Source organism: Paramormyrops kingsleyae, chromosome 14 (assembly GCF_048594095.1).
Source record: "Paramormyrops kingsleyae isolate MSU_618 chromosome 14, PKINGS_0.4, whole genome shotgun sequence".
In the NCBI taxonomy this organism is placed as follows: domain Eukaryota; kingdom Metazoa; phylum Chordata; class Actinopteri; order Osteoglossiformes; family Mormyridae; genus Paramormyrops; species Paramormyrops kingsleyae.
In genome coordinates, this window is record NC_132810.1 from 13,919,930 (window position 1) to 13,941,293 (window position 21,364).

Here is a 21,364-nt window from a genome sequence, read left to right on the forward strand (position 1 = left end):
GAGGATTTTAACTTTAAAAAGGTCTAATTACTATGGAAAACCCAAGGGCCTAGCAACACAAATAATACAATAGTTAAATCAAATTATTATTTAAAATATTAAAAAACTAATTTTTTAATCTGCGTATATGCTAAGGCATATACGCAAACACTGTGCATAGTGATTCTATTTAATTCAGGGGTGGCCAATCTTATTCGCAAAGGGCCGGTGTGTATGCTGGTTTTTGGGATAACCTTTAGGTCAGTTCAAACCCAGGTATGAGGACTCTTCAGCCAATCAGTCCACTAATTAGCAATCTAATTAGGGAGTTGCAGCAAAAACCCGCATACACAGCGGCCCTTTCTGGATAAGATTGGCCACCGCTGATTTAGTTTATTGCCAACTGTTATATACACACACAAACACTGACTACAGTAAGCAGTCAATGTTGCGTGGCTATACATAGTTATGTAATCTTATCACCTGATGTGCAAGACTGTTATTTTCAGTCAGTGAGTGTGTCTTTTTTTGGTCCTATTTACCGACCGGAGCAACATCAAGGTGGAGGTGGCTTGTGGGCTGGACAAACACTTGATAAAAGCTAACCCTGAGCCTGAATTCCATTAAAACAGTGCTGAAAAAAGAATAGTGTGCAAACTGTACTCCCTGCTGTATAATAAGCCCATCATCGAGAGAGAGCCGGTACAGCTGAGGAGCACCTTCAGCCACAGGCTCACCCTTTGGACTATGTTGCTGCCATTTGACTGTTCAATGCTTCCACTCTGCACAGTCCTAACACCATCTTGCTTTGAGAACATTAACCTTTACCCCAGTACAGTAGCATGGCACTAATTACAAACTGCAGACTTTACAAGCATTCTTCCCTCACTTGTGCCATTGTTCTATATATATAGAAACTGCTGGATAATAGAAATGGATCCCTGGAGGAAAAATAAAGTTTTTATCTTAAATTAATCATTTTAATATTAAATCAGTCATAAAAGTGTCATAAAAAGAGTAAATCTGTAAAAGAATAAGGAAGTAAATGTTGAATAAGAAAGTGAAATAAATACAAATAAAAATACTGAAAGAAATTAAAAATAAAGGAATAAGAAAATGCTTTTCTTTATTGTTTTTGCTTTTTTCCCTATTGCATCAAATTAGTTTGCTTTACAACCATGTTACTCTCCCAAAAATTAAAAGCAAAAATCACTTAATGTTTAAAATGTATTACACTTTTTACAATTACGACAGAAACAGCAGAAACACCAGTAATGACAGTTATGGACAATATCTGTCTTACTTTCATAAGAAGTTCATATGTAAATTCATAGTAAAACAAACTGATACATTTTACCCACATCTCATTAATAATTTCATTTACATTACAGATCTTGATAACATTTGGAAACTATGAATAAGATGAGGCCACTTCACACTCCTGAGTAAATGACTGTACAGAACATTATGCTGAAATCAAATACTTTAATCAAGCTTTACGTTTTCTTGCGTGTTTTTCCCCCCTTCAGTCACAATGTAAAGAACACCATCATGTTATCAGTAGAAGCATTGAGTAGTACTGCAGAAATTCTCCATTGCTGCAACCTTTAGCAAAAAAAAAAAACAAGATAGGCTGATAGAATTTATGAAAGTGTTATTACTGACCATGTGAATAAAAAAAAATAAATTAATATCTCCATCAGCACTTAGCATGATACAACAGAAAGAGCAAATGAACTGAACTGCAGTCTGTCACAGTGGGTTTTATCTAAAGCCTTCAGCTGAGTACACTCCATAATACTGTGCAAGGAAGGACTGCTTGGTCACTAACAATGGTTAAACCACAGCATGCTCACAGAGGTGTACAGGAAACCATAACTAACAGCAACAGCAAATTCTGCTAGTTCCACAGAGGGAACAAGAAAGTGCCTTTTCTAGAAATAGCTCCCTAAAAATAAAATGGATACTCACTGAAGATCATGTGCTTTAGGGTGTGACTTAAAAATAAAAGTCTGAAATACACATCTCTCACCACCTAGATCTATTCTTTTGGTGATAAAATGGACCCAGAAAAAAATTCACTTAAAAATATTAACATTTACAGGTAGCCCAAGGCATCTGAATGTTAGCATTGTAAGCTTAATTACGCCTCATGATGACCACGCTTTCACAGGTACCTATCTTGCTAATCTCAGTAACCACACCAATCTCTTACTTATTTACATTTCTGACAGTGATGTTTTAGCTACTCTATGAAAGCAGAAACAAAAGAAACAGTCAGCCATCTTGTTTTCTGCTGGTGTTTAATTGACTATTTTTCACCAGTTATTCAGTTTGAAGTGTAGTGTCCAGCACAGTAACGTCAGAGATAATCAATCTGCTGTTCATTCAACTTCAATCAAAAGAATGTAGGACTGGACGATATGGCAAAAATTTATATCGTGATATATTTCTTAATTTTGGTCGATACGATATAATTCTGATATCGATATGGACAATATTAAAAAGCCTCAGGAAAAAACTGCCGAGGACACACACAATGGATGTCTGCAAACTGATTTGCAAAGTCTATAATACCTCCAGGCTCCTCCTATTAAAGTTATATAATTTTTTTTTTTTTTTTTTAATAAAAACAGTACAAAAAAAAATAAGGTTCACTTTTTATTTGTATTTAGCCTTTACAAACAAGAAATGTGAAATAAACTATCAAATAAATAAAACTCTCAGACTCAGCTTATTAACAATAATATATTTCCATTTAAACTAGAACAGGCTGATTATTCATATACAGTCGAACCCGGTTATGTCGCCGGCCTAGGGGGTTGCCAAAAAGCGTTGATATAACCGATGATCGAGATAACCGAAAACCAATATGGCAGCAATATATTAACATGTGCTTGAAATTTATTTATGTGCGTTAATAACTGAGAATGTACATGCATGGGTTTTTGGTGTTTTTGGCATTGCCGCGATTTGTTTGACGCGATTGGCATGCTATAAATATGTACATACGTCGGGGCCGGTTCTAGACATGCATATATGTGGGGGCAGACAGAAATGTGAAGGGGGCACATGGTGGCGACAAAGGCGGGAAAGGGGTGGGGTGGTGCTCTGGATAACTGTTTTTGTCATGTAATTGGATTGCACTTTGTCAGGCCTCTACCCTAAGACCTGTCCAACTTGGGTGTCCCACCTGAAGGCTAAGCTTCTGCTGGTGTAGCTCTTAGGGTCACTGAGGCACGCAAACCCCCTGACCACATAAGGTGGCAATCCCTCAGGGGGAAAACTGAAAAGTAAAACAAAAAATAAAATAAAATATTCCTCATCAGATTAAAACAAATAAAAACATGACATATACCTTAATTGGATGGCCTATATCAAACATATTTGAACCCAACAAAACACTTTTCACTATTGCCAATATTACCAAAACTAAAAAGGGTAGGGTAAGTTATGAAAAAGAAAATATCAATTCACCGAGTCTTGAAATATAAAACTGAAAAATAGGATCGGTCAGAGTTCATTTCACTACATGTTGTACTTGTTATAACTATGTATGTGACGAATAAAGAATCTTGAAATCACAACGAACAAGTCGCTGAATGAGAATGAATGACGTAACCGACTGGTTAAGCTGCTTCTAGCACCGAGGTGGTTAAAATGGTACGGTCCACACTAGGGGTGTCTGAAATCGTTTCACATAAAATTTTCCTACAAGGTGAGGTTATCTTTTTAAAAAAAAAAAAAAAAAAAAGAAAGAAAAATGTTAAGACCCCCCAAACTGCTATGCTATTTTTGTCTATTTGGGGGGGTCTTGATCGGGGGGACAATTATGGCAGACCGGCCCATCTGGCACCAACAACCATGCCACGCTCAAAATTGCTTAAATCACCTTTCTTTCCCATTCTGACATTCAGTTTGGAGTTCAGGAGATTGTCTTGACCAGGACCACACCCCTAAATGCATTGAAGCAACTGCCATGTGATTGGTTGATTAGATAATTGCATTAATGAGAAATTGAACAGGTGCTCCTAATAATCCTTTAGGTGAGTGTATATTGTGATCCCCCGCCTATCGCGGAAGTTACATTCCAGACCCATCAGCGATAATGAAAACAACTGGAAACAGCTGATAAACACGGGGAATCCACACGGGGTTAACGAGGGGGCGTGGCACACGGGAGGAGCGGACAAGCGGGGCAAGACATACTGCACTTTTAATCAGATTTTTTTGATTTTCTAAGCAATTTTTATTCAAATACGTCTTTTTTTCATCTCCATTTTGCTTTTTATTGTCTTGGTTTAACTTTTTAAAATCTTGTTTTTATAAAGCACATTAAATAACCCCTGTGTATGATAATAAAAACTTGCCTTGCCTTACCATAAGGAGACCGAGAAACGTTCTCCTCAAGACCACACGAACAACTAAGAACTATATGCTGGAAACTAAGACATTCACAAGGTAACTCCCTGAAAAGCTTTGTAAAAGTAGAAATTTGTTTCTTTTATGATAAGATAATGTGAGCCAACTGGCTAGTAGTTGCCTTTTAACTGAAAAAAATTACTCCAGTCATCAGAGAAAAAACATTTATATTGCAATAATGTATGGCATGAAATAAATATCATTCAGTAATACAAATAATAAAACAACATACCGTTCACATTGGCCTCAAGAACTAAGTTAGCGCTCGATTCCCCTGCACTTCCTGTTGTGGCTGAGCGTGCACCTGACGTCAGTGGCTGAAAGTGCACATTCTGCAGCCAGACCCTTCTCTCTCAAACTGTTGTTTGTTTGCCTAGCTCCAGTGATCACGCAATGGGATTTGTAGTTTTATTACCACGCAGACACCGGTGCAGACCAGAAAACACAACCAACGGATTAGTTTTACAGCGATTTACTATTTTATTTTCTGCAGACAACGCTTTTTGGGAATGAACGGAGATAAGAATTTTAAGACTTGGGTAAATTAAATTTAAGACCTAGGATGAAAATCTGGGCCTTAAATTTAACTTTCTGAATTTTAGACTTTTTAAGACCCCGCGGGAACCCTGTGGACAGCTCTGGCACTTCCATCTCACTTAATTCTCCTTGATATTTCTGTAACCCTATGTTAAAACTAAAGTTAGTATGAGATTCTACTGCCAGACTAATGATGAGACCAAGCTGTCAAGATCAGTAATTAGATTTTGTAATATCAACTCTTTACTACAGGGTTTTAAGTTTGAGATAGTAAATATGCAGCTACTTCAGGCATGGTCCCATATCCATGAGATACGCGAGTCATATAAGTTTTATCTTGATAAGAGAATCAGGTCCATACATCACTGACTGATATTTGTATAAACTCACTCTTCTATATATAGATGCATTATACCATAGTGCACACCCAGCAGGAATTGGCATGCACATATTACGCGTCAGCTGATGGGGCATTCATGTGGCAGGACATGGGGCTCAATGTATCCTTGCGAGAATACACACACACACACACACACACACACACACACACACACACACACACACAAATCCACCTCTAATACGCTTAAAAATTTGTATATAATTAAATTAATTTTGGTCAATAATGGTCATCGGTGTATAATATCGTGCTAAACATTTCTTTTCTTACATAATTAATAGTTATAATGCACTATTTATACAAATTCCATCAAGGTATGAGTCAGTTGCTGGCACCCTTGCCATTATACCTGTTGCCAGCAGCTTTCATAACTGACTGTCATTATCATAAATGTATCACGCTGATTTTAACTCTTGGTGTGTAAACCTTGTAGTTGCCCACAGGCATCTTACGTTAACAGGATAAGTTTGGTGATAATTAATGCAGCTAGCGAATTACTTACATAAAAACCTACTACTTGGGGTTGCAATAAGTTATCGTATTGACCAGTAAATGACAAGAAACATAACACAATCAACAAAAATCTGCTGCCAAGTCAATCAGTACTTGTACTGATCGCTTGCTCCATTTTGATCGTGGTTCCCGAAGAGAACTCTATCGGCAATCTATGGCTCATCCTGCTAGTCCCGGATGTAGAGGGTTGAATTTCGGATCGTATTTTAAACCACTGAAATTGTGGCAGCGTATTTGAAACGGCGAAAATAACGGGACTGAATATTGTAAAGCAGAAATAAGAGGACTGAATGTTACTGCCTGAATAATAAAGATGCGAATTAAACACATGGAATATTTTCAACTGAATTTGTTCTTTTGGAATTTATTTTCAGGTGAAATTAAATGAATTGAATTCATGTGGTTGAATTATAAACATGCACTTTAAAATACGTATCTTTTGGAACTGAATTTTGGAAGCCGAATATTTTTGTACTGAATATTTAAGCAATGAAATTACGATTGAAATGTTTTCAGTTGAAATGTTCAATGTTTAAATGTATGCACATATTACATTACAATCCCTAAAAATTCAAAGCGTCATTAATGCAATGGGTTTTTATTCGATAAGAGTAATTCAACGTGTTTTTTATCATCAACGACTTTTGTCATTAATTTACTTCCATAGAATTCCTACTGATCCATCAGAAGTGTGGCATTTTTCAAACAGGCGTGAATGACTCTCCCTCCATACCCACACAGCCATCTTAAGTACATGGTTTGTACAGTCAATATTAGCAAACAGATGCAAGTCGTAGGTGTCATAGCTGTTGTAGCGCATTATGTAAATCAGTTTCATGTTTACATACTGAGACCTCCAAAGCACAGTATGATATTAGCAGTCACTGCCAAAACTAAATCAAAAACAGGACTTAAAAAACAAAAAAAAATATATATAATTCGTAAAAATTTACTGCTGATACTCAAATTAAATGACAAATTTATATCACCCTACTATAAATTATACTTGGACACTGGCTATGAACACACAAGCCACTCAACCACATCTGGCAAGGACCGTTGAGGTGCAAAATGTTCTGGGGACAGACATGTAAACATAGTATTCTAACAAACAACAACAGCAACAAATGACAATAAATGGTTCCAGGACTGTTTCTCAATGGGTAATGAATGTGGATTTCAACTCGGAATAAATAGATAGTAATGAACATCCTTCACACTTGTGCCAGAAATAATGACTCCAGAAATCACAATTATGGAAGATGTATCAGGAGGAATGGTAGAAACCAGGGCTAAAAGTCACGTTCACCAGACCAAAAGATGCGAGCAATCCTGCAATCTATTACTGGAGCTCAATTCTTGTAAAAGCAGATATGGACTTTATATTATTTTTGTGGCATAACCTGGACCTCAGAGGTCTAACACCTGTAGGACATACTTACAGGCATTTCTGAAAGTGAATTTCTGATGGCTAAAGTAAAAAATAAATTATTTTTATTTTTCTTTCCTATATAGAAACAATCACAATTTGCACCCATAACACAATGCCCACAGTCACAAAGCATAGGCTTTCATACGACATACACAGACTGTCAGCCTGGACTGCCTTAGGCATGGCAATCATTGCCCTTCCAGGAGTCAAGTAATCCCTAAGGGTGAGGGGAATACTAATCAGCAAGGAGCCCATTTTGAAGTACAAGGCAAGCAGCTGAGCATTGTCAAGAAGCCTACAGGTACACGTTTCCTTGACAAAATGTCACTCTGAAAGCCAAAAAAAGGCAAATCATTACAGCTGCTTCCATTTAAGGTTATTCTGTGCTTCCCTTAAGCCAAGAGGCCGCATAAACACATCATTTAAAGCCCAGAAAGAGTTAAAGTACAGGGTGTTCATAAGCCATTCCAAGCTATTCATCTATGAAACATGTTTTAACAGATGCACAATGTGATGGTCCTGGTTTTAATGAAAATGAATCGCAGTGACATTTCATGGAAAAACCAAATATGAGTTTTATGCTAAATCATCAATTACTGTGCATTTCTTACAGATTATGCATCCATCTATTTTTTACAAGTACATTCCCCTTGCCGGAAAAGAAGTTTTAAAAGTTGTTTTAATATTAGCTTAAAAACATTTGTGCCAGAATGACCTTAAGGTGAAAATTGCATATGTGAGGGAGACAATAAAACTATGCTTAAAAAGATTCTTCAAGCATGCAACTACAGCATTATAGATAATCAGGGTACCAAAATCCAATGACAAGCAGGCGGCAAAAAGATTTTAAAAAAAAAATTGAACACAAATTCTAAAAGTACAAATTACTCTGAAAATATTACCTGTACTCATCTCATCTAAAGCATTAAAAGGACTACTGGGCACTGCAGCATCAGAAAAGGATAGAATATTAGTGTATTATTGTATTATATAGTGTAATATTAGGCGAGGGCAGTGGGGTTCACACTAATAGAGGACTGAGGAATGCTGCAGCTAAATGAACAATTACAATCAATGAGCAAAGAGCCATGGAACCCATTTTCTTCCTGTCTCTCTATTGCCGCGGGTAATCGCAGAACTGAGTAGGATAAAAAGCAGGAGGGCAAATAACCCAGGAACTGTGATAGCCTCCTTCCAGAAATGGCAAAATGCAGAACACTAGCTTATCAGTTATTTAAAATAAGCACTACTAATAACACCAGTAGATATAAAATGCAATAGATCATGACTCTTAATTTGAGCCGAAAGTCAATGACTTGATTTCAACCAGAAAACAGAGGAGGCACAATGACAAAAGGGATGCACAAGAAGGGCCTGTGACCGGGATAACCAGAATGCCTCACTCTCCAGGCCTCTACCCACACAGCCAGGCTTTAATATCTTCACAATAATGACTGGCACAGTAATACTGCTCTCATGGTCACATTATTTTCTGTAAAAGATTTGCTGTGTTCCAGAAAGCAATGTCCACTGTAAATCAAACCTACATTCATTCTTCTTCATTTTTAGCATAAAGTTTAATTAAGAAAAACAAATGGAAAACAGTAGCACCATTTAAAAACATCACATATGCAACATAATAAACTAATACCTGCATGGACTATGCGATATATAATCTTTTGATGTTTACAATGCTTCTATGAAAGCATGTCTCATTCTCATCTATTATTATAATGTATCTTCTGTTGCGTCAATATTTGCCTTTCAAGCCTTCATAATAAGTATTAAGTTAAGTTAGTAAAATATGTCAATACACCATACCAAAACATCCATGACAACAATTTAAATGTTTGTATTAACATTTTACAATTATCTTGAACATGGTTGAAAAAGTACAGAAATTGAGACATGCTATGAAATATCACTTTTGTATATTGTTTTCTCATGATAATGGAATAATTTTCTCAAGACCACCAACCCAACACAGGGCACACTCACCATTCAGCCACTTTAGCATGTTTTGTACTGCGGGATAAACCTACAAGAAGTCAAAATGAGAACATGCGAACTCCAGGCGCGTAGAGCTGGGGTAGAAGTCGAACCCTGGTCCCAGAGGTGCGGGGCAACAGTGCTAACCACAATGCTACCACACTAAAAGATTCAGTTATTGTAAGAAAACAGTTTAAAAGAATCGTATTTCATGGTGTTTCTTGGCTACCATAAATAACTATAGATTAACTTTATAAAGCGCTAAAAAAAATATAGGTTTGGAGGGTAAAATCAAGGAATGACAAATACATGACTGCACAGTGGGAACACTACACTAAAATGGAGTACTACTCCTGCGTCAATGATGCATTTATCCAAAGGGTTTTTTTACCCACAAACACATTGCAATTTATGGTTAACACCTTGTATTAATATCATGTATTAATCAGTAGTGCACCAGGGCATCTCCTGTGAGTAGTACTATGTACTTGACCACTAGAATACCTGCAGTCCATTGAAGTAACCAGCCGTGGCACAGCAGACATTCCTGGACCAAAAGGAGAAGTTTCCAGACTCATAAAAGTTACAGAAGGATGGCTAAATGAAATAAATGACAATTTTTTAAAAAACCAATTGTCTCTGCTTCAAGATTTTCAATGTTTCCAAAACATGCTTAGCACCAATGATTTCATTTAATTGAATGAAAGTATAAAAAGGTCAAGTTTACTATGGTAACAATGGTACAAAAAAGGCACCTCACAGCTTTGATTAGTAATTTCTTGAAATGGCCTCAATAATGATTTGTGTCACTAACCCTCCTTTGGCAGTCTTTTAAAAAGAGATATTTCAAAATGCTAAAAATTAGCACCCATGAACTATATATCAGTCTCAAAATTCAAATGCTTGTGGAACTAGTGCAAGCAGCACACAAATACAGTCAAAATAAACCCAAGCTCAGTCAACCAGAGGACAGCAAATTAACAGTAAGGACAGAGGACCGATAGTAACAACTGGTCTTATCTTGAACTGAAGGGACGTTTTTTTGCCTGCACACAGGGATCCCACCACAATTGTTACAGAGAGGCAACTAGTATATCCTCAAGCCCTTCTACACAGAGTTAAATAATCAATACCACAGTTTTCTAACTAAAACACTAAACAAGGACATAATGAAGAACATAGTAATCAAAATTTTTACTATTTTGATTGGTTGAGCAGTGCCAATGTACATCTAAAATGCTAATACTGGGCTTCTATGCTGCAGTCCAATTATACCATATAACATATACAGTTTAATGTAGTCAGTGTAGTGACACTTAAAATACATAACAATATTACTATACACATTACTTACCACACCAACTGCCCTAGGAATAATAAACAAAATAATACGATAATGCTAATTTTAGAAAGATTTTGTGTAAGAATATTTTGTTCTACACCGTTGAACAACAGGTTATTTGAAGGCTTAAGTAACTTCCGCAAACTTAACAAGTAAATTCAGCACAACACATACTTATCTGGATACTGACAAGCAAAGCTTGAAACCTAAGGCCTGAAATCGAAAATATCAACCTATTGTACCTGAGATATCCAGGAGTGTAAAGAGCAATAGAGGGTCATCCATTCATCTATCCATCCAACTTCCGCTCATCGGGGTCCGGGTGATAAGAATCACACTTTGTCTGGCCACTCACCTAAGACCAATTTGCCTTGGGAGACCCTACCAGCAGCAAGTACCCCCCAAAACATAGCTCCTTAGGGTCACGGAGGCAAACAAAAGTCTCCAGCACAATAAGGTGGCGATTAGTGGAGGGGAATACAGGGTCACTTCCTTGAAAACAGTGATTTAACCTGACAAAGCAGTATTTCCAATAATGTTTTATTAAATATAAAACTAAGAATAAGACCAGGAATATTTTATTTCATTTCCTTGCATCATACTGATCTGCCTCTAGGACACAGCTAGAAAAGACAAAGCTCTTTATCATAGAATTTACAATTAGAGCACAACCAATAATAAGAGAAAGGCCAGACATCATCTGCAGAAATAAATCATTTAGTAAACTACAGGTGGAGGGGGAACTCATTAATCTGAAGCAGATGTAGGAACAGCTATTCAAACTTAACGCTATGGTGTTGTATGCAGGGTGTCTCAAAGAGTGCCATTAAACAGAACAAAAAATAACAAAATACCCAATACCTAACACTTGCAGAAACGTTTGTACTGATATAGTGTTAGACACTTATTCAAACACACATTCTACTTATGAAGTTTAATTACTGTTCCACAATCTCTTTAACTCCACATTTTTCATATAATATAAAATACAAACATATTTCAGATAAAGATTTAATGAAAGTTAAGAGTTTACATTACACATGCCGTTTTTGGAAAATGCCCTTATTCTGGGTATTACCACAACGCTTGCAGGCAGACACTGACACCAGTGTGAAATAATCTTGAAAGCACTACAAAAGATCTGTACAACCTAAAAGAACGGTGTGTTTTCATCAAGCAAGGCGAGATGGATAACAGAAGGATGCAAAGGGGTCAAGTTTAATAAATTACACAGAGATTAGGTAGGCTATTCAGTGGTTTCAGCAATTTTGTTATTCTACTGACGGTGGGTCAGTTGCCATGGGAACATCCCTCTTTCCCCACGTCTGGCTTTTCTGGATAATCACTTTCTATTCTGTCTATTTTCATGTGTGTGTGTGTGTGTGTGTGTGTGTGTGTGCTTTTTTCAGCCAAAAACAAATGCAGCTTAAAAATATTGACTGGGAAAACACAAGTGCCTGGTACATTGTTTTAGCAGTGTGGTTTACTAATCTGACAGAACACAGAGTTAATCTCGATACAGAAAACACATACCCATAGGTAATATTTTGCTTTCCTGTCTGTCTGCACAGCCCGCTATAGGAAAACACCAAATAATTCATTTTCAGTCCTGCTGTCTCTAAGCTGAGGCTTTCAAAGTGTTGGAACTGTACGCTCAAGACTCCCTGGCAAAGGAGGAACTGTGTTGTATTCACACCTGTCAAGGTGTAAGACAAACACAGGTAAGTGAAACAGGCAGATTACCAAAAAGGCTGTACTCTTTTGAATAATAAAGAAGCAGTGATTGATTTATATTTAAGTCATGTTTTTTTATCAAAATACAGTAACGCTAAGTTACTTCATATTGCAAAGTATCTTAAAGATATTTCTACTTTCATACGTTTTAGCAGGTAGCCTTATTCAATATTAAATGAAGAATAATAATTTAATACTGTGGACTAGGGGTGTAAAGATCCATTCAATCCTACTTCCAGGTTTGTAGCCACTCAAAGTTGATGTGACTGCATGCAAATTTCCAAAACAAAGGATGGCAGGGAAATATTCATTAATATTCATAAAGGAAGCACTACCTGACAATTTTTCCTATGGTGATGATCTTTGCTTTATGATGTTTTTGAGAAACTTGCCCCTGTTTTGTAGGGCAGAACACTCAATATTAAGATGTATTGCGCTACAATGCTTTTGGGAAATTCTCCTCTTGAAGCTCAAAAAAGTTGTTCTTTTTGCAAGCTGTGGTAGCAATGACCAAGACCCTGAGGTAGTTATCTAGCTAAGGAAAAAGTATTGTTAGCCTTAGAGATGCATGGCATATTGATGGACATGTTGGTATCCATCCAATGTGTCAGTCTTGGCCAATACTGCTGGACGATTTATCAAAATAGGAATGGGCAGATCCACATTTTTTCAGTTCAGATTCGATTCCAATACACAATTGCCAATACCGATACAGATTCTATTACAAGAGCTGCTTTTACTTTAATATTTTAATATAATATACATAATGTACAAATATTTATACTTTATCTATTATTGTTTTTTTAAACCATAAAAGAAAAAAAAAATGTAAAAAAAAAGATAGAGGGCTCCAAACTAACTTTTCCAGTGGAAGTACAACTGGTACCAGCTTTCTCAATAGGTCACACCAGCGCATGATTTGGTCGCACCCTTCTTTTTGGTAATGCATAGTATAAATCAATGACCTTGCATGCTGATGAATAGTTGTTCTCATCTGCATAGCCGGAATTTTGTCTTGATGAAACACTGATAGTGATTCAAGACGTGATATACCCCCTTCATATTAGTGGGGGCTAGGGGCGGCAGATCCCTGGTAATATGACAATTTGCGAATAATACTTTTATAATAAATATAGGCAGCCCTAACTACTACCCAGAAAAGTGTGCTAGCCTAAACAATAATATAAAAGTCTATTTATTACCAATTTCTAAACAAAAAGTACTGTACACTTTGCATGTCAAATTAGTTTGTCATTTTCTATCAGGACATTTTTATATAATATACAAACCATCCAAATTGACATGCCCTGTATATTCAAAGTTACTACTGTACAGACTGGGAGCATTATGTTTTGGGCCCACTGTTATAAATGCAAAATTAACAGCACTGAAAAGTTTAGAAGTTACTGAAAGAAACGCAAGATTTCATGGTCGCTCATACAACTACACAACTACTTAAGTAACATCTTATCTGATGTTCTTTGATGTTTCAATTCAATTCAGGTTGGACATCCTTTAATATGTTTAATTTTTTTCTGTACAGTTAAATACTTGGCCTTTTGACAATTTTACACTGGTATGTTCTTCCTGTTTACCAATAAAAATACAAATGTTTTGAGATTCTACTTTCTTTGCATTGCATTAATAGTGTGCAATTAGGTTCCTACAGTCATTTATTATTTTTTTTGTGAAGTTAAAAAAAGATCAGGCTATCAAAATAATCATCCATCCATCCATCTGGGTCACAGGGAAGCTGGAGCCAATCCAAAATAATCATTAGTTAAATCAAACAGCGATAGAAATTAAACATTTCGATGCATCGAATTGTTCCTTCCATAATCGTAATCAAATCACATTGTGCCCCATGATTTGCAACCCCAATGCCAAGACGACATTCAAAACAATTCAATTGTCTCCCTCCCAAATTCATGTTTCAAGACTGGTTCTCACCTAGCATTTATACCTATTAATAGCTATACTCTTTCCTTCAACTGCACGCCTACACCAGGCATGCAGCAAAACCATTGCTTAAAGCCAAACACTTCTTCATATGGAGTGGGTGAATGATATCACCAATGATCATGAGAATTTCTAGCATAACTAGAAGGCTCAAACAGAAATGCAGGCATAAGCAAAACAACTATTAAAATCTCGGAACAGAACAGCTTCACTTACAATTCCTACTTCTAATTCTAATTTTCTTTTCCTGCAGACTGATGTACCACATGAATGGGAACAAATGCCAGAGAAGGCTTCTCTATTTGTGTGACATTCTGAATTGCTGAGGCACAATGGAGCAGAGTCACCATAAAAATTCAACAGCCATAGGCCAAACAGTCAACGCTAATTAACTTACCCCAGACTGGAATAGATACTTGTTTTTGATTCAGCCATAGAAACCTCAAGCAAAAATGAAACTACCACAGGATCCTCTTAGCAGGAATTTGGGGTATTTTTTAAAAAGACAAAGAAAAAAATGCATTAGGAACTGCTTTAACTTAGGATAAAGCTGTTCTCAATGGAAGACCAGCATTGCTAGCTTTATACTTGTGATTACTACTTTCTAAGTATTACAACATAAAAATTATTTTAGGAAACAACATAACTAAAGCAGGTGCAAGACACAGAAAAGTGCCATTCTGAAAGCAAAGCACTGCACAAAAAGAGAAACCGTACTATATTTCGCCATCAAGAAAAATGCTATAAAATTTACTTTGATTTAGGTCTGAAAAGCACTTCTGCAGTTGAAACCAATGTCAAATAAATACCATGACAGAAAAAGAACCACTCAGAATAAGGTTTTATCTGCAAATATGATTAGCTACAGGTTTTAATCTGGAGATAAGCTCCTGGGGAAAGGTGGTAAAATGTGCTAAAAATTGGCTTTTCGTAGCTACAAGAGGATATGAAGAGGGAATAGGCTGGACCAGAGGGCAGAATAGTGATGCACTCAGCAAGGCCTTAGTAACTCCAAAAGAAGTCTCCATTATTCTAGTTCTCTCTCTCTCGCAGTTTCTAAACACCAAATACCACTTAACTCCATCCTGCCCAGAGCTTTGTGGGCAGAAATGCATTAAATTCCCCTCAAAACATTATTGCTTTTCCTGGATTCTCTGCAAATTTGTTGAAGCATATAAAACATAAGGGAATAAAAAGTTAGTTGTTTAACTTATTATGGTGGAAAAATTAAAGCTGTAGGATTTCCCCTTTGTGTTAAAGTACTGTGTTTTCCTTTCATGATTTCAACTGGTTTTCACACATTACCAAAACATCCTATAAAACTATCTTGACAACCAGAATAATCTTATCTCAGGCAAGAGTAAAACTGACTCCAGAAATAAGGAGTAAGAACCTTAATGTTGGCTCTGTGAGGCTAGACAAGAACTGAGTGCTTAATAAGCCAGCTCCCAATCAGTTCGAAACACCTTGCTAGGAAGACACATTTGCAGTATAACATATCTGCCAAACACTCTGTGATTATTACGGATTAGGGATGTGCCGATCCACATTTTTTCAGTTCCGATCTGATTCTGAATTTACACTTTGTTACGATGACAGCAGCCCTCTATAATAAGCTGTAGTGAGTACGCAAAACAGCCCTAACCAGCAACTCCCATATCGTCCATTGCTTTTTTCATATTACTCGCATTGCCTCACACAACTGCGTGAGTTTTGTTTTGTGGGATTTTCACTACTCCCACCTCTCAAAACTGTATTACAAAGATTGCATATCGCTGTGCTACGAATTGTTGTTAAAGGTGTAAAACGCTTTCAGATCGTCTCTCTCTTATCTGATGTTCTTACACTCCTTGTACTGCAAAGCGTATGTGCATGAAGTCACAGCTGGCGAGAGTCCCAATGCTCAGACCCACTGAGTGGCAAAAAATCTAAAATGGGAAAGAGCTGTCAGGCAATTGATTGTACAAATAGATTTAATAGGAAAAAGGAGATATCTTTTTAGAGATTGCCAAAATCTAAATAAGTAAGTATCAGACGTGGAATGGTCATGTATCCGATCCGAATAGCGGATACCCAGTCCAAATATCAGGTTGGTGCATCTCTATTACGGAGGCTTCACTCTTTACTCCTGCCTCAACCATGCAACCATGCAGCTCATGCTCAGCGTTAGTAAAGCTGCTAGCTTTATGGTTTGATGTTCAAAGTCCACAAGCATAGGGCGTATTAAAGATTAAAAAAAAAAAAAAAAGTATAACATATTCAATCCAAGAATCAAGCCTCAAGGCCTATAAAACCAACTCATATTCAGAAAATGGAAAAAAAAACACCATGAGTGATTCACATTTTTTTGCTTTTTGTGAGTAGCTCTAGATAATAGCAACTGTTCATATAAAGGGGTTTGTGGACAACAATGGTAAATTCGAAACAATTTTCATAAAAAAAAAATTCCATTAAAATTACTAATTTGATTTGCCTACAAGAAAATAAGGCAACAAACTATTTAATCAAACTATCTACAGCTAATGGCAGACATGACAATTATTTTTTTCAGATTACCAAGCACTATATTAACCATATTCACCATATTAACATCCTTACAATAAAAAAACAAGCCTGAATATTCTTGAAAGCACTTGAAAGCAACTGAAGTAATATTTTCACGTAGTTATAAAATTATATGCCAGCAGGCATGGAAAAGAAAAGCTTCCAAGGTGTTAATGTGATCTCAAGATCATCTATCCTCTGCAACACCCCCCCCATCCACTCAAAGTAAAATGACAGTAAAAGGGTTAATGCATCTGAAAAGACAAAAAGGCTTCATTCATTCATCATGGATTACATTTATGTATAAAATGAATTGTAACATTGTAACAGTACACATAAATGCACTATTAACATATTATTGGTTTTAGGTAAGAAATTGCGTAGAAATTTATCTACGCAGCCGCTGAATAATATAGCAAAGAAACCAAATATTCTTAGAGCTTCACTATACAAGATTAGAGAAAGACCACATGATTGATCTTACCAGTACGTTCAATGTAGTCCACACACTTCTCAATGAAAAGCGGGATTGGTCTCTCAGGGGTGACAAGGTTCTGAAGGGGAATCCCAAAATAGTTGCTCTCCCAATTCCTCCGGGTGGGTGGGTACAAAGGTTTGGTGGGCTTTGATTTTTGCTGAGAAAAGAAATCCTATTAATACCACATAAATACAGATGGTCCTTGCTTTACAATGGTTCAGCCTAAGATATTTTGACTTTACAATGTTGCGACACCAATGCACATTCAATAGTCAACTTTGAATTCTGATCTGTTCCCTATCTAGCGATATGTTGCACAATACTTTTTACTGATGCTATGTGATGGAAGACCAGCTAGCCACACTTGCAGTCTCTGCAGCAACTGCAAACAAACATCTCATACAACATTTAACATCACATTGCACATTTCTATTTAAAGTTGCATTGACATTAACTTTTCAAGTATTGACATTCAATTAGATAGTTACTTTAACTTACTTATTCTGTGACAGTAGTAATATGCTTGTTTATCACATCATAGATAACTTGCAATATTTTTATGATATCTGCAGTACTGGCAATCTTTTAAATGTTCCATTAAAACTGCTTGTATAATTAATCAAATATGAGACTACAGAGATTAATCAAAAATAAAACTACAAAGATATTAAATAGTCACTATTGCATTTCAGGTTTCTCTCACCTTGGCCACAGCGTAAAATTTTACTGAAGAAATTTGAAGAAAACAGAATAAATTCAACTTCAAACTAATGTGATGCCTCATTTCCACCAACACAGAGCCTGTGCTCATGCTGGTGCTGGGCTGGTTTTCACTTGGTGCCTTTTGAGACCCTGCCCACATTTCCATCGGTTTCAAAAAAAGAACGGAACAGAAATGTTACGTAGGCAGAAGAGAGTAAAGTAAAAGTTAAAATGTAGTGCGTTTTTTCAATTTATTTTTATATGCTTTGGATTTTAAGCTTTTATAAGCTGATAAAAGCTGAAAGAGCTGAAAAAAAGTTCAGGGTGTCTTGTTGCACTCCATCTCTATTGCCTGTATTCACTTGTCTCCTTAAAGGATCCCCTGCCTGTGTGTGTGTTTTTGTTCCCGTTGCTGTTTTACAGCTGTCCTTTTAAGGACTGCACAATAAGAGTCTGCTAAAAATTAACTTTACTGTCCACCTCATGATCTCTTCGGCAGAGTATTTTTTTTTTTATTTGACCTGCGACATGTTTATGATTGTTAAATCTGGCCAGCAAATGGATCTTTCATTTTCCACAGAATAAAAAAACAATGCTGATTCTGCTAATAAGCTGACATGTCGTTTCACTGAAGGCACCGGCGATATTAGGCAAAACTATATTGGTTATGGATTGAATTTTCCAAGTATGTGGAAGGTTTGGATGTGATAGCCCCTCCCACCTTTGATGACATTACAATTTCATATTCTGAGACCAGCGTTTCTGTGGTGCTGTGCTAGAGCCATTGTTTTCTGGCTCGGGGCCAGTTTTTTGCAGCAGAAACTCACGGAACTAGTTCCGGATTGGGAAAAGGTCCAGCACCGGCACCACATTGGTGAAAATGAGGCATTATATTTTTCATTAATTAATCACATAATTAATCACATTTTTCTTGCTCTCATCTGGTTATATTCCTTAATTGCAGTGTCCATCTGGTTATATTCCTTAATGGAGTTCACTGAACTAAACAAAATCTAAATTATAACAGCTCAGCTAGTTAAATCAGTTTTGTCATATCATCAAGTCACTTTGCCATGCTCCATTTACACACCCAAGTGGACACTTGTGGTTTAGAGGAATAACCATATTGTTACCACAAGGGAATGGAAACCTAAACCCTTATGTTTTTCTTAGGAGCACTGAAAATAAATGCTCTGTTAGGGATAACCTGTTTTTATCCTGATATATAAGTAAATTTTATCCTTGAGCCTTGTGTAGAATATTTTTTAAGCAACTGAACCTTTAAGATTTGCAGACTGAAGAAGTAGTCTTGGCCACTGGAAAACCTTAATTGTATCACATCAATGGGAGCACTGGTCTTCTGAGGATTATGTAAAGTATATTTATAAAAAATATTAAGAACAGTTCATAAGTCAAATGGTACCAAAATCCTTCCTTGATCTGCATTTCTTCTAAGACAACTTATGTAATGTTCAACAAATACAAAGCCTTTCTATATTTGTTTGCCCGCATTCACATTAAAGCACTAACATCACAAACAAAATGCATGGATTTGCTCAGAAAGTACGAGTGTGTGCGTGTATGGGCCCCGAAAATGACAGGCATTACCAGCGTATGCCCTATACTGCCTTCACCTGACCAGGACAAACAGAAGATGGACAGACAAACTTGTCAAGTTAGTATTATTTACAGAAGATAGAACTGCTATTGCCATTAAGACAGAGTTCGCCACTGAGCCATCACACCACCCTTCAGACTATGACATGTAATCTTAAAAGCAAACTGTTACAAGTTTGTGAAGAATGAAAAACCACACAGCTTGACAGCAAACGTCAACCTAAAATTCTATGATATCCCCGATTTGCACGCACACACACCATTACTGTATACTTTTAATTAAAACAGCAAATGGAAATGGAACACTCTTCATACAAAAAACAATTCAAATTTTTTATTCAGAATTAACATCACAACTGGAAGAGACTTGGAATCATTAAGTATTCAAAAAAGGGGTCAATGAGAACAATGGAACAGGCTCTTTGAAGCGGAGCTAAACCTCTATATAACTCCTCAGGCACCCTTGAAACAATTAACCAGACTTCAGCATAATTCCCCAACAACCTGGAAACACTGATACCTCTGCATATTCTCTGTACTCCATGGTGATTAAAATCTGCTTTAAACATCTGGCCAGTTGCCAAAACATTGGGCTCCAAATGTTTAGTCATTCCAAAATCCACAAATCCTACTGCTCAATGACAGCTAAGTAATTACTTGCAAAATGCCACTGAAGCATTAACCTCATCTGAGCATAAACTGCCCTCATGGTTAATCACGAGGAAATGACAAGATATTTGAGGTTATTATACATACAGTGCCTTGCTTAGTATTTATCAGATTTGCCTGAATTAAAAGTGCTATGTATACATATTTTTTCCTCTGTAGTTTTTTGCATTGCCATCGTCTCTCACAGTAAATTATCAAAGTCAATATCAATTATTTGTCAGCAAATCTTTAAAGAAAATCAAAAACTGAGAAATACTGCTTGCATAAGTATTTAACCCCTGTGCTCTGGAAGCTACAGATGAGAAAGAAAAAAAAAAAACAAATGAGAAAAGAAAAAAAAAAACAGCCTCACCGAGGTCATAACTTTGTTACAGTTGGCCTCCACCTGTGATAACTCCTGCCCCCCCCCCCTCAATTTCATTAACATTGGTAAGACTGTCAGTGTGAAGCAAAGGAGTGAAAATGAAGACTAAAGAGCATTATTAGGCAGTTACAGATAAACTAATTGAATTGCACGCATTTAAGACAAGGTAAAAAAATAATATTCAAGAGCTTGGACATCCCGGTAAGCACAGTTGGATCTTTACTGAGAAACTTGAAGCTACACCAAACCTTCCATCTCTCAAAACTTAGCAATGAAACAAAGAGAACTAGTGAGCAAAGCCAAAATGAGGTGAACAGTCACTCCAACCAACCTGAAGCACCTGGAGCACATCTGCCATGAAGAATGGCAAAAAATGCACCTGTAGAGTGTACAAAGCTGGTAGCTACACCGACCTATGCCGAAACACTTGAAACTGTTACTGCAGTAAAACGTGGCTATACTAAATACTAATGTGTTGGAGTTGAATACTTATGCAGCGGCATTTTTCAGTTTTTTGGCTTTCTTTAAAAGATTTGCTGACAAGTTATTTTAACTTCACTTTGAACTTATTATGAGAAACTACAAGTCTAAAAAAAACTACCAGGAAGAATATGTGCATGAATCATTTGTAATTCAGTCAAATCTAATCTTTTTAAGGGGGGCTCATTATTTTACACTGCAGGTGC

At 36.6% G+C, this 21,364-nt stretch overlaps 1 protein-coding gene across 4 annotated transcripts in view; it reads right to left on the bottom strand.

Moving 5' to 3' along the window:
- arhgap5 (Rho GTPase activating protein 5) overlaps positions 1-21,364 on the bottom strand; it is a 49,388-nt gene that overhangs the window by 16,354 nt on the left and 11,670 nt on the right. For all 4 annotated transcript variants that reach the window (XM_023833604.2, XM_023833603.2, XM_023833601.2 and 1 more), the window contains exon 3: positions 17,333-17,483. In XM_023833604.2, the coding sequence (XP_023689372.1) occupies positions 17,333-17,483 (151 nt within the window). The remainder of the gene's footprint in view (positions 1-17,332; positions 17,484-21,364) is intronic.